Here is a 20,542-nt window from a genome sequence, read left to right as displayed (position 1 = left end):
CAGTCTCCTGCACCCTGTCTTCTCTCACAAGCGTCCTAACTTTCCAGAAATAATCACTAGCACAAACACAACATGCATAAAGTAATGACTAGGAGATCTTCTCATGGAACCCAACAGCAGTAAATATAGGGGAATTACTGGATCTCTACGTAGCGATAAATGGGGCTTTCTGCCAGCACTATTTATGAACTAAATGATTCTGGAGTTTCTGGTAACTGAGTAACTAACTTTATGGTGTTTGCAAAATAAATGCCAGGTCTGGCCTCGTTTTTTGACGGGCTTCTTACTCATTCTCATGCCCAGACAGCAATCGCAGTGGGATGAGACTGTGACTGACAAAAGCGCTATTTACCGCTGCGTTACTGTCTGTGCTGTGCTAGAGATCCAATAAATCCCCCAAGTTCAGCACCCAAGCTTCTGTGAAGTAGGAGTTTAGACTAAACCATTTTAACAGAAGGTAGGTGTTCTCTAGGCAAGAGCTGCCGAAAAACAACTTTAAATTATATGACGAGATATATGTGTTTTTGTTTTGGAATGCAATTATTGAGGGTGACATTCCCTCCCCTATATCTATGCCAGTGCCCATGGCATATTAAAACATGGCTACGATATATATGTAATTTTTAATGTTATGTCTTGAGAGGGGCTCCGTAGGATCATACTAGGATGGCTATCGCTAGGCTGGGTAACGCAAGGCTGGCTAACGGTAGGCTGAATAATATTAGGCTGGCTAATGCTAGGATGAGTAATGCTAGGCTGGCTAACGCTAGGCTGAGTAATGCTAGGCTGAGTGATGTTAAGCTGGGTAACGCTAGGCTGAGTGATGCTAGGCTGAGTGATGTTAGGCTGGCTAATGCTAGGCTGAGTAATGCTAGTCTTGTTAATGCTAGGCTGAGTAATGCTAGGCTTGTTAATGCTAGGCTGAGTAATGCTAAGTTGGCTAATGCTAAGCTGGTTAATGCTAGGATGGGTAACATTTGGGTGGCCAAAGCCACGGTGGCTGACCCACGTGTGGAGGGCCACATGAAATGAATAAAATCACATTTTTAAGAAAAGGATAAATGTAAAGCTGCTAGTGAGCTGGGGAGCTTCGAACTGACAGCCGGAGCTGAAGATGGGGATCAATTTCCTGAACGATGTGGCAGTTTTTTTTAATTAATTTCAGTAATTTCAGTCCCCAGGAAATGTTCCTCTGTTTTATAACAAACACCTTAATGCTCTGAGGTAGAACTCAGAATGTCAGCACAGGTAGCACTGGGTTCATTGTATACTTACCCTTAAATTAAGGATTGCATTTAAACGTTGAATCATTTACATTTAAGAGCTTACATTAAGGATTACATTTAAAAGATGAAAAGAGCCCCAGGAACCAGTAGCATCCCCTTGCCAGCTCCTCGCTGCCCCAGTCTTTCACTCGTACCCTGGCTTTGACGGCCAGATGGGAGCCTGTCACGGCCTTCCATGGTCGGGTACCATGTTCACGAGCGACTATCTCTGCCTTCATTTGGTCCTGATCCTATTTTCTCTGTTCCTTCACCTTGGAGAGGTCAAGCCAATGACCCAATCTGCGCAGGACTGCGCAGACAGGTCCAAAGAAGGCCCGATCAGCGTAAGGGCTCAGAGCGCACAGACAGGCGTTGGAAGGCCTCGTGTACCAAGCCATGCATGTGTTTGGATGCAGGTTCTAGAAGAGCGTGTAAACGAGACATGCAGGTTCTGGGAGAGTGTAAATGTGACAATTGATCGCAAACTGGATAACATCACGGAGAAGCTTACAGCTTTGCAAAAATTATTGGATGGCAGAGACCAGCGTGGACATTAGGGGAGCTGGAAATTACACCTTCTCGCCCGGAAACCCAAACAACCCTATTCTATCAGGTTTTGGCTCCCCCCAATCAGCACTGGCCTCGGCCAAGGCCGCTGCTGAACGAACAACTCCCCCAGAAGAACCAGACAGTGAGACTCTCTTGCATTCCTCTCCCCCAATCCCACGGACTGACCGCACCCTCCCCCCATCCCACGCCTTCGCTGCTTCATACCCCCAGCGTGAACAGGCGGGTCTGTGACCAGCGCCCTCGTGGCTACAGGACCGGATGGCTGTCTGTCTGTGCTGGACTACCTCCACCTCCCCATTTCCCTCACCTGTTGCAAGTTGTGTCATTTTATATTATAAGGCGTAGTGACCTTGTGCTTATGATGCTGAGGTGTTTTTTTTCGGTTCCTACAATGTCCTCCCCACTGGAGTACAGTCTGGGGGCTGTTTTTTTATTCTCCTCCTCTCTCTTTATGTTATTCTGTTTCTTTTCTTCTCTCTGTTTGCCCCTGTCTTCCCGACCTGTCTACCCCCTACTGTGATGTTTGTGTATACGTATGGTCGGGTTGATGGCCAGTTTTTTCGCTGGTACTTGTGACCAGTGACATGGTGTATTGCAACAGCAATAAAGGGTTCTCATCATCATCATCATCATCATCATCATGTGACATGCAGATTCTGTGATAGTGTGTAAACATAACATCCTCTTGGGATTTTATTGGAAAAGCAGGCAATTCGCATCACAGTGAACATGTACACACACATACCGCAGACCTGCCTGCAAAACTTCCTCTGGCTAACTAGTATCACATGGGGATTTTTTTCCATCACTGCGAGTAAAACTTGCTGCATGAGACCCCTGAGAATTTAAAGCTCTGGGGTCTACGTTCATGTCGAGGCATGCGGTCGTTTTTTTTCCGTGCCCGGCCTCACATTTCCTGTCTGTTTCCCAGGCTTTAAAGTGCATTTGGGTGATTTATTTTTTCACTTTGAAGACTGATGTGTGTTTCCGCCCTCCCTTGCATTGACAGCACCCCCCAGGAAAAACTGCACCATGTTGAACACTAGGATTAATTGCAAGTTGTGTGATGTCTTTGCCGATGGAAAAAAATCAGGTCGAAATATGTGTCGACAATGGATAACGTGGATGACGCGGATGACATGAGATGTCTGCAGATGTTTGCTGCCTTCTCAGTGGGGGGTCCGAGAAGCTCATGAGCTCAGATGGTTTTTCAGCTGTCGTTCCGACGAGTCCATCAAACGTGTGATTCGCGCAATACTTCGATCAAGTGGTTCTGCGGGATCTTGGTGGCCAGCTTCCTTCCTTGGTATCTGTGCTGTTTTGTACTTGTTAACATAAATTAAAAATCAATTTGAGTTTTGCCGAGTTTTTTTTAATGCAGTCTAGAAGATTCTACTGAGCCGTCAACTCGTTTGCATGTTTAATAGCACATGGTCCATCTACAGGAAGAGATGAGGGCCAAGCACGCTAGTCTGATGGTGAAACGTTACTGATCTTGAGATGTTTTGTCCAGTGAACGTGGTCATGTGACCTAATGAATGAGCGGGTGACATCACGGTGAGACCCCTGATATGCTTTTTGCTACAACACATGTGCATGTGCCTCTGTCTGTGCAGGTAGTGTGAAGCAGCCCCTCTGGCTGAGTAGGATCCTCCCTTTCTCCACCCTCACCTCCACCCCAGCTCCACCCAGCACATGGCCTCCATGCCGGGCGTCCCCACATCCTCCATCACCAAGGTGCTGCTCCTGGGCGCCATCGCCGCTGCCTCCGCCTTCGTGGTGACCATCCTCATCGTGCTGCTCTGCATGGGTTGCCAGAGGTGAGACCCCCTGCGCATGTCTGCATGTGGGCTGGACCTCACTTTTGCTCATCTGCTGCCCACCACGACATGGACGAACTTGGAAAACAAATTAAATATTTGCTACATGCTTTTATCCAAAGTGACATACATTTTGAAGAAGCAGGATCTGAAAATCTCTGGAGCAATTGTGGGATTAAGGGCCTTGCTTTTGGGCCCAACTGTAAAATTACTCTGCTGACCCTGGGATTTGAAGCAGTAACCATCTGACCTCAGGCACAAGGTCCTAACCCACTGAGAGTAGCAATTAAGACAGTAGCATCATATAGTTGCTTGGACCCACCTTTTCTACAATCTGATTGGTTATCTCTCTGAACCAATTATTTATCATTCTGCCCTCAGAACATTTAAGAAAAACTCCCATGAGCTTTAACATCATGACAATGTTGATGAGACAGACAGAGACGTCAGAGTGACCCTTGACTTGGACCCTGGGCTCTAGGAATTACCAGGAGAACATCAGAAGTCGCTAGTGGGTGGTAACAGGAGGGGTGCTGCGATTGGCCAGTGCCAGCCCTTCATATCTGAATGAGCTGGATGCAGAGGTTTGCGGCTATGTCATTAAACAGAGCATCGCCAAGGGAGCATCAGGCCACAGTTTAAGTCAGGAATCAGAGTATTATGTTACTATGGATACTGCCAGCATCTGGACCATGCTGCTGATGCGATGCCAGTTTTGTGAATTATGTAAAGCGTGGTCACCAGTGTCCATGGCATCGTCGTGGTTACGCACAGCTGCAGGCGTCCCTTCCTCAGTGGGGGAGTGTCACATGATCAAGCTCAGCACTCTTGAAGAAACACCAGTGCAATGCGTTGGGTCCTGTCCTGCAAATCCCACAGCAGCATGTAGCTCAGTGGGTAAAGCTTATGCCCAGAAAGTCATGGGTTCAGATCCCATAATCGGCAGAGTATATCCCCATTGGGCTTACGAGCAAGGCCCATAACCTACTGAATGACCCTCCTCTCTGACCCCAAACATTCCTCACTTTGCACAAAAGTGCCTAGTAGATAAATTAATGTTTAATAAAAATGGCCAGTGAGGGTCAGGCCAACAACTGCACTTAGAGCCCTGGAGTAAGATTTCACACAGCCTGTAAGATTCCACGCGGTCTGTAAGATTTCACACAGTCTGTAAGATTCCACGCGGTCTGTAAGATTCCACGCGGTCTGTAACAAAGATATTTCCGTTGCAGCCCTGAGCCTGGTTCCTATATAGTGTTACCTCACTAAATGCACCTGAAATTGAATTTCACATTAATGTTTTTCTTTTAATGTTGCATGCAGGTCCTTAGCCAGGAATAAATTTTATGGGGGTCTGGCAACCGTACTGATAGGTCCCCCTATCAGTTTTGCTAATGAGGGAGGGGAGCTCCGTACATTACACTGACCACTGACCTGAAGCAAATATCGAGGTGTTTCACTACCTGGCTACATGCATCACTGTAACAAAATAATTTGGGGGGTGGGAACAGGCTTCTAATCCATTATTTTTCTATGTGACTATGAGCCTGATTTTGTGTGTAATAATCAGGACGCTGAATGAGCAAGACCCCAAACTCTGTGTCCAGTTTATTCCAAAGCTACTCCAGAAAATTCACTCAGCGGTTTTTGAAACAGAGGTTGGCAATCGTACCTAAGTAAAGGAAGGTGCTGTCTGTCCGTCCCGTTCCTTCAGTTTCGGTGTATGCTGAGAGACGGCCTGGAGGGGGGTGGAGGTGAGGCGGATGATCGTCAGAGCCCCATTTAAAAATACACTTGGATGGTAAAGTAGATTCAGACACGCAGGCTGCTCGCTGAGCCACAGCGTCACCTAGTGACCAGCATGAAGCATTACACAACTTCTAAATGTAATTCTTTTAGCAGTGAACTGAGCGGGCCTGTACAGCAAGGCAATGCAGAGGAACATCTGTTATGTCCCTGGTTTTGTTTGTCAAGTTCAGAGTAAAGAATCTGCCCTAAATTATGCCTGAAAGGCTTAGGTTGGTTGCCAGGCAACAGCATGTGCTTATTAATAAAGTCTGACCTGCCTGGTTGTTATAGAGTTCAGTCAGTATGCTTTGGTAACATTACATTTATTTAATTTAGCAGATGCTTTTGTCCATGTGCTCGTGAGGAAAGCATGGGGTCTAAGCTCGGGATCAGTTGAGCTTAAGATTCTTGCTTATGGACCAAACAGTGAGGGACTACTGTGTCAGCAAAGGGATTCGAACCCACAACATGGTCACAGATACATAACCTACTGAGATACACACTGCTTGGGACCCAAGGACAGCTGCCAGCAGGCATTTTGGAATATCAGCGAGGCATCTGGGGAAGGACTGTGACTCTCATTGGTTCAGGAGGTTGTAGGTTTGAGACAGACATTCTGGTTGGAGTGAATACAAGGTAATTGTCAGTGCCCCAGTAGTGAGGAATGGATGCCTTATATCTGGCTCACACCCAGTCCAGTACACCTGCAGGCTACTCACTCCCACGCTGTGACATGGACCATGGTGCATTACATCTTTCTTACAGTAGGGGGCAGTATTGAGGGGCTGCCCTCAAACCTGAGCAAGCCTGCCCTTTCATTCTCCTAGTTTCCGTTTCCACGGCAATGCAGTGTCCTCCGATGTGCATCACATTTTTTTGCTCGATTTGTTTTCAGGAAAAGGAGGAGAAGGAAACTGCAGGCAGATGGAGAACGATACAGCCTGGTAAACGCGGTGAGTTCGCTGGGTGCCTGATCGTCTGGCTGGTGCCCTTTCCTGATCGCGACTGACCTGACCTCCGCCTTCCAGCAGGGGGCACTGCGGCAGTCAAAGCTGCGTTCCTTCAGCAAGTCCGACACAAGGCTGCATGAAATGAGCCGACTGACCTGCAACGGTGGTGGTGAGTCACAATGGGGCCCTGGTAGAATCAGTGCCGCTCCGGGGCATTGTGGGCCTCTCCTGTCACTTGAGCCCATAAACCAGAGTGACAGCGAGTGACAGCAAGTGACAGTGGCACTTTCTGAAGAGAAACGACTGACATGACCTCAGAGGAATGTGCCCGCTGACAGGACCTGTGATATATTACCCCTTTTGCATTAGATGAATGGTAATGTTGACGTCAGTGTGGCTTTTGAAGCGATAAATATCCATCTGTTTAAATCTCAGGCATTTCCATGCAGAACTTTATAAAGAGGGCTTGTGTTTTGGACCCCCAGGCACCACAAAGCACCGGCCGGCCAGCATGGACCTTCTCTACATGTCCAGTCGGAGGTCCAACACGGACCTGCGCTTGATCCACCCCCGGCAGCTGCCAAAGGCGCCCTCTGGTGGTGTGGATGACCGCGAGCACACGTACTCGGAGGTGGGCCGGCGTGCCTCGCCTCTCCGCGTCCTTGATGACGGCCTGTACGAGAGTGTGGGGGGCATGGCTGGTGAGCCAGAGGGCCAGAGGCCCGCCCACAGGCTGGGGGGAGATCCCGGCCCCCCTGGCATGGCGGCAGCGCCGCAAGACCCCGTGATGGCTGAGTACGCCTCCATCCGGAAGGTCAGGAAGGCGGACAGGAGCCCACGCAGAGAGGGCGGAGCTCGGTCGCAACACGCCCTGCCTCCGCCACACACGCGCAGCCATGAGGCACCCAGGAAGAACACGGACCCCTTCCTCATTCACTCGTTCCACAAGGTAGGCAACCAGACGGGAAAACACATCTACCATACACTGCACGTCACATGCAGTTACCTACAGGTCTATACCCAGTGCTTCTTGGAACACCAGTGTCAGTGTGACCCTGTATCGGATCACTGATGGATGCATACATGCATGGGTGCATGCATGTGTGGATGCATGGATGAGTGCATGTATGAATGCATGCATGCCTACATGGATGAATATGTTTTGTGTTTTCACCAACACTCTGTGACACTATAACTCTACAAAGTCATTTTTAAATTTAATTCGCAATAATGCCCAGATGTAGCCTATAACCAGCGGAGCCTTTCTTTCGGAATTCTGAAAATATCGGGAATAAATTTGCTTGCCAAGCTGAAATTGTGCACAGTTGTAAGGTCCACCTGAACAATTCTCCACTAATTTTTTCCTAGTGAATCTCTTTAGCCTTCATCTGGCTTTTTGGACACCCGCTCTGAAACATGCTCAAATGATCAGAATAAGAACCTGCAATACCGCGAAGCTACCGCCAGAGGGCAAAATTTGCTAGTTATTAACTCTTCGAAACGGCGTAGTCTGGCTGAAGATGGAAGGCCACGGGTCAATCGTTCAGTGGCACAGTAATGAAAGAAGAACACGGTGGTATGTAGCCTGCAGATGCACTGTTGTTTGAAACGCGAATGCCAGTTTAAACTCGCGAGGTGTCAGCTTTCACGGCCCGCTCAGCATTACCAACCTTCGGCTGTGCCGTCATGGAATTACATTGAAAAAACCTTCAAGGCATGACGAGGGCTTTCTGCGGTCGTGCCGTATTTACCGAAGAAAACCCGAAACATGGGGAAGAAAGATATATTTTAATTTAAAAATGCATAATAGATCCACATAATAATGAGTTTGTTTTCAATGACTCCATTATGTCATGCCTTGGACACCCGGATCTGAGGTGAGAGAGAATCCTATGGTGTTGAAGTAACAGGCTGTTGCTGGTTTTTAAGGTTTTGTGTTTCTCCAGAATCGTGGGTCCACCGGTTCTGTTGCAGACTGGAGACCAGACTGGTAGCTCATGAGTGCGTGTGGTGTGTACTGGTGTTGACTAAAGCTCTGATGGTCCCGTGAAGAGTCAGTATGGAAAGGGGGAGGAGGTCTTGGGGGGAGGGGGGGGGGGGGGCTGGTCTTAAGCCGCGGTCAGCTGCGGTTTTATCTAGAGCTCAGCGGCGCGATGCTAATCTCTCCTGTCACGGGTTAGCAAGGAGATTGTTGTCTGAGCAGAATGTTAGGGTTCCTGTTTGCAGAGCATGTGTGAGTGTATGTTACTGGCAAATTAATGAGGGAAAATGATGGCGAATGCATGTGTGTTTATCAGCGTGTGTGTGTGTGTGCATCCCCACAAGCGGGGCCCGGCCCGGCCTCTCTCTCCTGCCGCACAGCACATGTTATGTGAGCTGGCTGCACACAGGGCCTGATTATGTAAGAGTCTGGAACGCGGCCAGACTGTGAGTGTGTGTTTCATATTAGAGGCCTCGGCAGAAGATGGAGGGAAGGAACTGTCATCCGGGGGGTAAACAGCATCCAGTGTGGGCCCCCACGTGGTACGGTGAGGCGGCCTAGGTTCCAAGCCACTCTGTTCTGGACTGTCTGGATTTAGGCCATTCAGCACGTCTCCTGGGTTGGAACCAGGACCGAGCCCTGATAGGGTCCCGGTTCAGGGTGCCGGAGAATCCCGGATCGCCTTTTACGTTTGACATGTCATTTTAGAGGCTTGGCAGAAAGCGGATCACACCGAAATCTACCTGATATATTAGCCAAAGATAAACGCATGGGAGCTAAACGAAGTCAGCGGTGGCCGTGTGATTCCAGTCAAAAATCTGCGCTCCTTTCCAATTGCAACTGGATTCACAGCCCCAGTCCAGGATGCCCCCCTCACCAGGGAGGGGCGTATGGATTGAATTAGCACACCTCTTGGGGTGGGGCTGCAGATTCTGGCGGAATATGCCGTTTGGCATGGGGGCAAGTGGGAATTGGGATCAGCGGTCATCCGTCCGCCAGCGCATGTGCAAGACGTAGCCGGACATTAGTGCTAAAGGGGGCCGCTTACAGTCAAGTTTGGGGGTGGTTTCATACATCTGGCCATGTTATGACTTCATGCGGTGGGCAGATCAGTGAGATTGTCATCGTTTGTATGCTCTTTATCGGCCCTGTGCTGAGCAGAGGATCGAGAATCCAGGCAAGATGACCAGGAGAGCCCCTGCTGTTGTGTATGCGGGTGACAAGCCCCTGGTTTACTTTCTCCCGCACCATTTTGGCGCCCCCCAGTGGGTGGGAGGGGAGCGGGATGCAGTGTGTGTATGCTAGAGAGGACCGCCCTCAGAGGTGGCCTCAAACTATTCTCCTGTCTTCAAATCGACAGGAGACGGTGTTCATGGGAAACGGGGAAGAGTACATCTGGAAACCCCCGGAAGAAGACGACATGGCAGTGCCACAGCGCCACCTGGCGGCTAGCACCGTGAGCCCTCCTGCCGAGAGCGACAGGGAACACTCCCTGGAGGTGAGCAGAAAGGCGACTGTGGTGGGGAGACAGTGTGCAACCACTGGCAAAACCTTAATGAACGATAACCTCTGCGAATAACTATTTCTGTCACCTCGTTTTGACGTTCACGCCTTTCAGGATTTTTGTATTAAATTGCAAAGCTGTCCATGTAATAGATGAATTGAGCTGATGTTTAATATTAAGGATTTTAAAATGATCAAATTTCATAAATATGTACACATATTATGGTCATTGAAATGTAGATTATCAGAGGACGGACGTGCGCAGGGTGATATTTGGCGGAACCGCCCCTGTGAAGTTGGACTTTAACCTGCGCGCCGCTGTCTGCTGAGAGGCGAGATGTTTGGCCGTGCGGAGCCGCGCATCGCGGGCGCGTCTCTCCCTCTTGCCCACACATGTCGGGTCTAATCCAGCTCTTCATTGCCACACTATCAAAAACTGCTCCCTAACAATCAGTCTGATTGCTCCCGGTTTGCTTCAATCATCGGCTACCCGGCCCATAGTAAAACCTTTTTTATTTTTCCACATAGTGCAATACGGGGGGCGGGGGAGATGTGTCACGAATTTCAAGGCAGATGCAACCCGGTTTTTCAAAAATATAACCACGTAGGCACAAATAATACTTATTTAAAGTATACTTTTGGAAAAGCAACAGATGATTGTGTTGTAAAAAAAAGGCACAAGTTTGTTTGCTAAGAAGTGACAGCCATTGACGACCGACACCGTGACGCGCCTGACAGGGTGCCGGCGACCCGAGAAGTGCAAACGAAGTGAAGGTAAAACCGGCATCGGCGGCGGGATGCGAGGCATGGCGGCAAGAAAAACAAGATCTGAGCAAAAGGGGAAAAAATAGCTGAGTTTCTCAACAGCTGCTGCTGCCGCGAGGTTTCGAAAGCCCTCGTCTTCTTGTGATTTCCTCCCAAGCAGCCCAGCGGAGCAGAGTAAACGCTCTGTTTTTGTCTCAGAGTCTAATTGATGGTGCTGGGATGGGGGTGACTTGAGAAATGTATCTTTATCTAGTGTTTATCCGGTACAGAGTAACGCCATGCTCAACTCAATGTGAACTCAGAGTGTGTTTGTTTGTCCTGTAATCAAAAAGGAAGAAAAAATGTTTCAGTTTCTCAAAGGAAAAAAAATCCCAGGAATTGTAGTGCGCCCCCTCCCCCCGTCAGAAGTCTTTGGATTATAATACAGGAAATTCAGGTTCTCAAAACACTGTCAATTTTTCATTTTGACGGCTTTTGCCTACCCCTCTGTCTCCCTCACACCGTCTGCGTGTCCGATTCCGCGCACACGTGTCGGCCGGCCCAGGCGCGCCGCGGAGGGATCACATGGCCGCGCAATCAAAGCCAGCGCGCCATGTAGAATGAGCTGTAGCCGGGACAGTCGGCAAGACGGCGGAAAAAAAATCTGTATTCCGGACCCCTGGGCTCGGCTTACAGCAGATTAATGATACACGAGGGAGGAAAAGAGGTCTCTGAGCTGCAACTCCGGGCTGTACAAGCGATGTTGCCTTTTAACAGGGAAATGTGCTCTTATGTGCTGGCTTCTCGAGCATGACTTAATATTTAAACCGGTGTAGCCTGCACGAATCCGCCAGATGCGCAAATTGAAGGAACTTGTCCGGTCAACAACGGCTATACCCGTATCCATACAGACTAATGAGAGCAATGCACAGCTTTATATCAGCACACGAGTTTACGTAGTATTCTAAATAAAATTCAAGCAAAACAACTTTAAAAGAACTATGTTTTTCACATAGAAAGACATTTGAGTTATAAGAGCAGTCCTACAACCCACCAGCGGCAGGATCATGAACGCATGGATAGATGTATATGTATAATAAATTAACCTTCTTTTAAATATGAAATAAAATGCATAACGTTTTTAAACGCACAGTGCATAATATTTTGTGTGAATTACTTTAAGAAATTTAAAACAGTTATTATCGTACTTAAAATTAGTTATTCAAAAAGATACAACAGGTTGTTTTGGATAGATAATTTGAACGATACCTCGCTGTATTGTGTAATTTAAAACAGAAGATAAAACGGAGTTAAAGGCATGAGAAGTAATTAAGTCACAATGTAACACTGCGGGCTGTATAAGGACACCGTGGCAATAATGTCTGGGTGTGAGTTACATCACACTTTATGGCCGAACATTCCATTACTCTGCAGCGGTAACTTGGATAAATCATTTACCGCGTTAGCGATAATGCGGTGGCCGAAAAGTGCGTGTAACCTGTAAATAAACAGGCTATAATTCCGATTTCTCAGGCAGATTGGCGCTTTCTTAAACGTTACAGCGTGTCTCTTTATCCACGTTACACGACGTAACTGATAGAAAAGAGGACAAAGCACTCGTGTCACGTTAAAAAACATACAGTTTTGGCTCTTAAATTAGATGGAACAGCCCCTCTCCAGGCATTTTGGTACACCCTGACCCCTTCAGTGCGGCCAGCTGGCCCGGGAGATCGCATTTTGGGCTGTAATAGCGCACGTTCAGGAAGAGCAAGTATTTGTTCAGGAAAGGAAGCCCTTGCAGTTTTCCGGCTACTTCCACAGACAGGTTGCTAAGGCAGGTACCGGGAGCCGGTTAAGCATTTGCAGACGGGGCCTCAATTTACTGCCAGGTAAGTACAAAGGCACAGTTGTCTCCTGCAACAACTCGGACAGCTCAGCCTGTATGTGTAGACCGGAAAGGCACAATGTATGAAAAAAATAAACACTGTCCTTTAATAGCTATACTTGCTAAATGCTAAATCAGGAGATTCGGCATATGTGTCTAAAAATGCCACCTGTGGTTTTTCACAAATATGGTTCCTTTACTGAGATAGCACTTTAAATACTTCAGAAAAAATCAGAGCATTAAAAAACAACCTTGCTAATGGCAAACATTATGGTAGTATTTTTGTGTCCTTACCAAACATTTCTAAGATTAGCGTCTAAGTATTTTTACCTTCGGATATTCCCATTTTAAAATTATGCTTGTTTAACTTACACTTGCATGTTTGTTTAAGCTCCATTGATTCCCCCTTTAATGAGTACAGACGTTTTACAACTGCTACATTCACACAAGTAGGCTAATGTGGCTCGTATCAGTGGAAGGCTTTTACAGCTCACCGAGGAGTTTGGAAGAGGTGCTCAGCGACACTATTACGAAGTAAATCTGCCAGTCACACACAGGGTCACGCAGGACTGGACAGCTTAAATTTTGAGCCTGGACATCGGGGGTCCCCATGACCCCATCGGGGGGGGGGGGGGGGGGGGGGGGGGTGTATAGTCCCCCCATGATATATTTTGCCGTCTCACATGTCCAGTACACCAGACGGCTAGTTCAACCTTCGAGTCATGACACCCCAGAACCCATGCGTGAAGCGGGGGGCATGGAACCCTGAACAGCCCCCTTTCACGGGTGATGAGGCATCAGGGGTAATGCGGACGTGTGCAGTCACCTTGCATCTGTGGTTTGGGAGGAAACCAGAGGACCAGGCGATAATCCACACAAAAGCAGGAGGCCAGGGAAGACCCCGCAAACAGAAAGGGAGTTTTTGTTGGGATACTACTTCAGTCTGAACCCTCTGAACCCAAAATGTATAAATACACATGTATAATGTTAGTCCCTGCTCTTTTTTGGACTTCTTTCCATATTACTACCACCACATATCCTTAAAATAAGGCAAGGCAAGGTTATTGTTGCCTTAACTTGTCTGTTATTCGAAATGTTTACATCATGATGAGAAGAGATACCCTAAGCCAAGACTAGGAAGCATCAGCAAAACTGCCAGATGTGCAGAAGGGTCACATGACCAGTCACGTGACTGATCACCACCAATGCTTTGCCTCTCCGTTTTGCCCATAGCCCATCTCTAAATCTGTTTATTAATCATGACTAAATGCTTGGGAATAAAGTCTTACTGGAGACCTCGTTGGCCGTTTAGATTTCTACCACAAAGCATTTTTGAATTATTTAGAATTCCCTACATTAGTGCTCCATCTAATACACAGGTCCTATTGTGATAAGTTGCTGTAAATTCCTTGAATTTGTTTTGTTTCATAGATATCGGAGATGTACTCCAAAGTGTGCAAGCCGAACAAGAAGAAGTGGGCGCAAACATCTCCCCCGGACACGGAGGAGAGCAACGGGCAACGAAACCGACCTTGGTCTTCAGGCGGCGAGGAGGGAGAGATGGGCCACTGCACGGCAAATAGCCAGGATTGGGTGGGAGGAGGAGGAGGAGGGGGAGTAGGGCATGAGGAAGGTGGTGGAGAGGAATGCAACGTGACTGACTCCCGCTATGAGTCCGTTGGTGAGAAGACCTGGCCCCAGGAAGGGGAGGAGACAGAACCGGCATACGAAACCATTGACGGCAACTGGAAAGGAGACGGGCCCAACGGTGCTACAGCAAGATCCAAGAAGAGGTCTCCACAAAAGCAGAAGCAGCCGTCCAACCAGGCAGCACCTGGGGAACATTTCTATGAGAGCATCAGCGACGTGAGGCAAGGCCTGAACACCTCCAGCACCACAACCATCTTCACGTTCAACGACGGCATGGAGATGTACGTCACTGGGCTCTAGCGGCTGACTGACCCTCCCATCCTGGATGAAGTCAGTTCTACTGCCTGGAACTCCTGGTGTCCCACCTTGACTCAGTCATCCTTAAAAACACTGAACCGCAGCTCCTGTGCTGTTATCACAACTTGTCTCATCTCACTTAATTCATAATTGAGCGTAATGGATTGCAAAAGTTAGCAGAAGGGTGACTGCAGTTCATTATCCAGATGGGCCAAGTTACGACCGAACGCTTATCTGATATGCAGTGGGGGACAGTGTATTTCTCTATTTATTCTTGCATAACTGATGCCGAAGGTTATGCTCACATGGGGCCCTCAATTCAGAATCTTCTTTATATATATATATATATATATATATATATATATATATATATATATATATATATATATATATATTATAAAACAGGTTTGATTAGCATCAGCTGTACAGTTGTTGATGTAGCCGCAGAAAATTTCGGTGGCTGTTTTCCTGTCGTCGTAACGGCTGTGACCTGCTCCTCAGCCTGTTTTAAATGCTCCACTTCAGATAGTTTCCCATCGTGTTCTCGTTCATCACATGCTCATGCGGGTTTTACTTACACAAAAATGTTCTGAGGGCAAAAGGAAAAATTATTGATTCAGAGAGATAACCGATCGGATAGTAGAGGAAGTGGGTCCAAGCAACTACATGAGGCAGGACCAACCAATCAGAATTATTGGTTCCGCCTCCTATATAATCTGATTGGTTAGCTCTCTAGCTCTCAATCATTTTTCCTTCTGCCCTCAGAACATTTTTTTGTGTACGTAAAACTGTCAGGAGCTGTTCACACACCAATTGAATTCCAGGAAATCAAATTCTCTGAACGGCCTGCAGAAAGGCAGTTGATCATTTCACTCCTCTTTTCGTCCTTTTATGTTTTTTGACTTCATTCAGAAAGATTTTCTCTGAAGGGCTGGGCACATTTTTTCGTGACAACATGGATCTGCACGATCCTGGCAGAGCGGGCTTCGCTTTGCACCGCTCCAGCTCTCCGCGGCATGTCGTCTTCGCTTAGGAAGGTTCGTCAGGATGAAGGAGGAACTCATTACTGCACCCAGTTAATGTGTTCTTTCTCGTGCACATGCTTAGCAGTCAGCTTTACGAGCACGAATGTTCCTCGGGGGTTACGGTTAGGTTGTCCAAAATGCAGCTAAATGGCTCGATGACATAATTACAACAGCGGCACCGCTCCATTCCAGAGCTCCGGACCACGGTTTCTGGGTTCTAGTATCGGTGTAGAGAGGGATCCAAAGAAAACGGAGTAACGAGCACAAAATTACCAGCCAGCGTCTTTGGAAACTTGCCTCTCTCTCTCTGGTTCAGTCCTCGGTCTTTTGTAAATAAGCGCTTCCGCGTGCAACTTGGGAAATGTGATTTATAGCATTTAGTATTATAGGCATAATAAAGTCTGAATCAGAGGACGAAGGGGAAAATTGCTCGGGGGATGAAACACAATGCTGTATTATTAAAAGTAAACGTTACCCTCGTAGATGATATAAATAAAATTTAACATCTGACCAGGAAATGGAGGCGGTCTTTGTTAAAACTGACCGCGTGTCACTTTTCAGTCAAGGTTTACCAATAAGCACCCCCTTCACAGAATCAGGGTGTGACTTGGAGCCTGAAAATCACTGCTTTGCCTAATTGTCTTACACTGTAAATGGCTCCTGATGCTGGGTGTACGCTTAAAAGTGCACACAAAAAAACTTAAAACCTGAGAATATATTGTTTTTTTTGCGGTAATATTTATCATATAAGGGAAAAAACTGTAATTTTTATTTCTGTATCGGCCTGCTTGGCAACGGGGAAAGAAGGCAGTTCAACATTGACCTGTTCTACCCAGATACAGAATGGCATTCGTAAGAGCCGGACTGGATAAGCTAATTGCGGACCAAGCGCCTGTGTTTACTCCCCCCGAGCATGGCGGCAGGCTGAGAAGCATGGCCAAACGGGGGAGCGTGAGAACTGGCGCCTCCTACATACAATTAAGAAGCGTCCTTGGGAGACGCTGTCTGGCGGAATCGGGCCACCTCTGCACCTCAGTTCGTTCGTGCTCGATCGCAGCCCGCCGAGCACAAACTCGCACTGTACTGTACGATGTTGGAGCGGTGGGGATCGGAAGCCCTCCTTCAACTGAAACAGCAAAAAAAAAAAAAAAAATCAAGTGACATAAGACTACCACGTAGCGGTGCGGGGTGAACCGTTTCAAGGCAACTCAAAGATTGCTTCACAGTAACCACTGTTACTATTTTAAGACCAGCAACAATGATTAGCCACAAAAAAAACGAAGGTCGTCAATTGTCTGAAATTGATAACCAGGAAATGAAAGCACCATGATATTAAATACTGATTTGGGGAACTAAAAAAATATGGTGCTAACAGTGGTCATCAATTCATTTACATTTGCGACTCATTTGGCTTTACTGTACGTTTATGTAAGACACTTCAAAAGAGATGGATTTCATAAATGTTTAACCAGCCATCAAATATTTGGTTGTTTTAGACAGTAATTTCGACTGTTTGGATTGCAAATATGATACCGTGCATTTTGATGGTGAACAAGACCACTTAAGTTTTCCTGTTGTTACGGTAATATTCTGTACACTAATACAGATGAAAACCCCGCTGAATTCAGTGTGGGTCCTACTGTGTTTTGTGTCTGCAAAACGGTAACACGTGTTGTAAATTATCCCAAAGCTGTGTAACTATGTGCCCATTTTAAAAACGATTGTAACTTTTTATATCAGAATTATTATTCAAAAAATGTTATCAGAAATTTTTACTTTTGTAATAAACCAGCACCTTAAACATTTTGAACTCCTTTGAAATTCTTGTTTGAGTGACTAATATTATGAAAGCGCAGGGCTTATTAAAAATCCCTATAAACACCGCTGATTTCCCCCCCCGCCTCACTAAGATTTTGTGTTGGGATACAATTTGACAAACTGCGTATTAGGGGTGTGATTGTGTAAAAACTGTCTCTCAGTAAGCTGCAGACTGGGGGGTTGGATCTTGCGGGCTGGTTCAGAGCGCGGAGCGCATTTATCTGTAGGTAGCCTATGAGTTTTTACCTGGCAGGAGAGGAAAGTCTACGTGTCAGCAACAGGTTGTGCAACGCTGTGTGTGTGTGTGTGTTTTTTTTTTGTAAATAACACTTTACCTGATTTTCATTGATTCATATATATTCTAGAAAAGTCCCCTAGAACCAATTACACATTGGTTTGTGCATTCCTCAGTACGACTGGAAACCCAAAGCCACATCTTTATGTGACCGCAGCGCCTCGTTATCCATTAACTGCGGGCGAAAGGGTGAAACGTACGTGCAGCTCCGTCTATCGAAACCCGAACGAGGCGGCGCTTCAGCCGATCACAGTGCAGGAAATGTAATTTCGGGTCTTTTTCATCCATGTTGCGGATGACTTCCACTTACGTAGAATTTGCGCTTTCCACAAAAGGCGCATTTGCAACTTGCATACTTTACATTGTTCCGTCGTATAGCATAAGAGGGCTAAGCAAATAGCCTCTTCCTCCGTCGTATATTAATGTACCGGCGAGAAAAAGCGAAATTACAGGCTACACGGCAGTTGTCGCTCATTTTAAAATCTATTCTTTAACCAATTTTATGTAGACGCCCCACAACGGGCGAAGAAGGGGGGAGAAATGCGGGTTACATTTATTGCATGGTCGATTTGCTTGCAGACCATCAGTGTGCATAACACAAATAAACTAGCACCAAGACTGCATGTATAAAAGTCTGACATTCATCGTGAACATCTTCTTCCACCCCGGTCTTTGAGTTCATAACTCGAATTCTCAGCTCTGCAGACTGAGGGCGGCGCCGCCCTGCGAGGCAAAGCGCACGTACTTCTTCCAAGCGATCTTCTGCTAATCCCTAGTTTATGAGCAAATAAGCGAATCGTCCCGGTACCTGCGATCATGCATTAACCGAATAGATACGTCGGCGAAACAGAGGAATAACGATCGCCGTATCTCGGCGGCACAATACAACTGATAAATACGACAGCGGAACTAGAGTATAACTGTTAGAAATGTCTTCCGCATTTATGCGGGCCTAGCAGAATCGCCATATTAACCAATCGATTGAAGGACGGAATAAAGTTGGTGGAAAAAAAATGCAACGCCTAAGATTAAACTCCGGAAATACCCATTCCTAGTGTTGCTTATACATGTATACAGGGGATTGATTGTAAGTTAATGCCCATTAACAAGATTCAGGATTTGAAACATAGCACAATCTTCTGGAAAAAATGCTAAATTTGATGTCGAAGCGGACATAATTTTCATTTTTGCAAGGGCGCACACCGGCCGGCGAAATCCGGCGGACACACCTCCCCAGTATCTGTATAAAAAAATGAGAGTGGAAAAAAGAATTCTGACGTCTGCTGTACCGGCCAATCAGAATCGGTATTTTCTCGGCCGCGTGCCAAGTTCGAATGTTTGTATACGTCTCTGACCAATGAGAATGAATGGAAGGCGGGGACCAGCAATTTCCCCCCCGGCTGCACGCGCAAGGGCGGGGGGGCGTGGCATTTTTTTTTTGAAGTGGGGGCGGGGGGGTGTTAGAGAAAAGCAAAACAATCTTCCCCCTTGACCGGCGGTTTTTAGGTTTCTGGGGAGCGACAAAAACCCACTCGGTAGCTTCTGCAATAGTGCGCATTTAAAGAAAACGACAAGCTTTCTTAAATGTTTAATATCGCGCGCACAATCAGCAGCGCTACACCTCACGGGGAGCCAGTTGCCTTTCCTCCAGTCTCCTGCCCTGTCCTACCATGACTTCCAAGCGTCTTCTCCACAGGTCCTTGGTTGGGATGAGGGTCGGTACTGCTGCGGGCCAAGCCGGCAGCAGCAGTCATGCAGCCGACGGCAAACCATATGGCAAGACCGGTGCGCCGGTGGACTGCGGGATCATGCTGGCGTGCAAGAGCGATCACACTTCAGGAAGCTTTCTGTACACACTAATGTTGGATGATGGCACTTTGAGAGACCCCAGAGAAGATGTCCTTCTAAATGGCATCGATTTGACAGCACCGGGGAAAGAAAAATTCATTTTCGACCCGAAAATAGTAGGTATTAATCGGAGCCGTGCTGCGTGTACGTGCACCGTGTGCACCCGGGGAAGTGTACTTCGAATGATAAACGGCATAACAAATTCATATCTACTTTAGAAGTTATTGCTATCACGCTGGAAACTAAGTAAGAGTACTTTTTACTTTTCTTGATCTCTTTAGGGGAGTCGTTATTTGTTCTGTGCAAATTCTAACCTTTCAGCCACAGAAGTGCATAGATTACCGGTTCCATTGTCATGGGATGTAATGATCTTTTTCTTTCTTTTTTTAAACCTCGTGTCTGTCTCTCAACTTAACTTCGGGCAGGGAATCTGCAAGCTAAGTTGTTAAAATGGCGACTCGTCGCATGTTCAAAGTTTAAAGGAAAAGGGGGTTGGGACTTCGGCCCCCTCCCCCGTTCGGCCCGGTGCGCTTCATGCTTGTCGGGCCCTAGATGGGGGAAAAAGGACATGACAAAACTTAAGATGACAAAAATGCTTTATTTAATCTCATCGCATAATATGCAGTGAGATTAAGCCGGAGGTTGTTCTTGTGGGTTTCTAACGCGTGCATCGCTGTTGATATACCGAGGGGGTAGCTGCAGAAATGTATTCGTCTTTCACCTAAGGAAATCTGCCAAAGTTTCAGTTTTATGCAGCCGAGGCCGCTGGGCAACCTGGATACGGGCATGCATGGCGTCGAAACGTCCCCTGTTAAGGCAAAGTTAAATAGTGATACGCACATAACTTGGACAGGATCCTCTTTAAGGAGGCTCTGAATTCTGCCTCCCCCCCGGTGCGGTTTGCAGCTGCGCGCGACACGCCCCCTCCCGCCGCTTTAACCCCTACGCCGCTGCGCTCTGCCTGGGCCGCTCGAGCCAGCTGCCGCGATTTCGCGCAGCGCTTTGCAGCGTGACGCCTTACCAAAGTTATTAAACGCGAATGGGGGTGGGCTTCTCGCGGGGCTTCTTCCGGCCCCTTTTTGGTCAGATTCATAAATCACTTT

At 47.2% G+C, this 20,542-nt stretch overlaps 2 protein-coding genes across 5 annotated transcripts in view; both read left to right on the top strand.

Moving 5' to 3' along the window:
• The window catches only part of LOC125713255 (uncharacterized), a 31,141-nt gene extending 16,299 nt beyond the window's left edge, over positions 1-14,842 (top strand). The window contains exons 2-7 of one of the 2 annotated variants that reach the window (XM_048984239.1): positions 3,452-3,655; positions 6,339-6,396; positions 6,475-6,562; positions 6,879-7,342; positions 9,735-9,872; positions 13,938-14,842. In XM_048984239.1, coding sequence (XP_048840196.1) covers positions 3,531-3,655; positions 6,339-6,396; positions 6,475-6,562; positions 6,879-7,342; positions 9,735-9,872; positions 13,938-14,456 — 1,392 coding nt within the window. In that variant the 5' untranslated portion in view covers positions 3,452-3,530 and the 3' untranslated portion in view covers positions 14,457-14,842. Of the gene's footprint in view, positions 1-3,451; positions 3,656-6,338; positions 6,397-6,471; positions 6,563-6,878; positions 7,343-9,734; positions 9,873-13,937 lie in introns of both variants that reach the window. The other variant, XM_048984238.1, reaches the window with a different exon arrangement.
• A 4,215-nt stretch (positions 14,843-19,057) lies between these two features.
• LOC125712629 (zinc finger protein 704-like) overlaps positions 19,058-20,542 on the top strand; it is a 34,134-nt gene continuing 32,649 nt past the window's right edge. For 2 of the 3 annotated variants that reach the window (XM_048982880.1, XM_048982879.1), the window contains exon 1: positions 19,058-19,555. In XM_048982880.1, coding sequence (XP_048838837.1) covers positions 19,262-19,555 — 294 coding nt within the window. In that variant the 5' untranslated portion in view covers positions 19,058-19,261. The remainder of the gene's footprint in view (positions 19,556-20,542) is intronic. The other variant, XM_048982881.1, reaches the window with a different exon arrangement.

The sequence above is a fragment of the Brienomyrus brachyistius genome, chromosome 18, assembly GCF_023856365.1.
Source record: "Brienomyrus brachyistius isolate T26 chromosome 18, BBRACH_0.4, whole genome shotgun sequence".
Classification (NCBI taxonomy): domain Eukaryota; kingdom Metazoa; phylum Chordata; class Actinopteri; order Osteoglossiformes; family Mormyridae; genus Brienomyrus; species Brienomyrus brachyistius.
The sequence above is the reverse complement of the archived record's forward strand: the minus strand, read 5'-3'. Positions and strand labels throughout refer to the sequence as shown.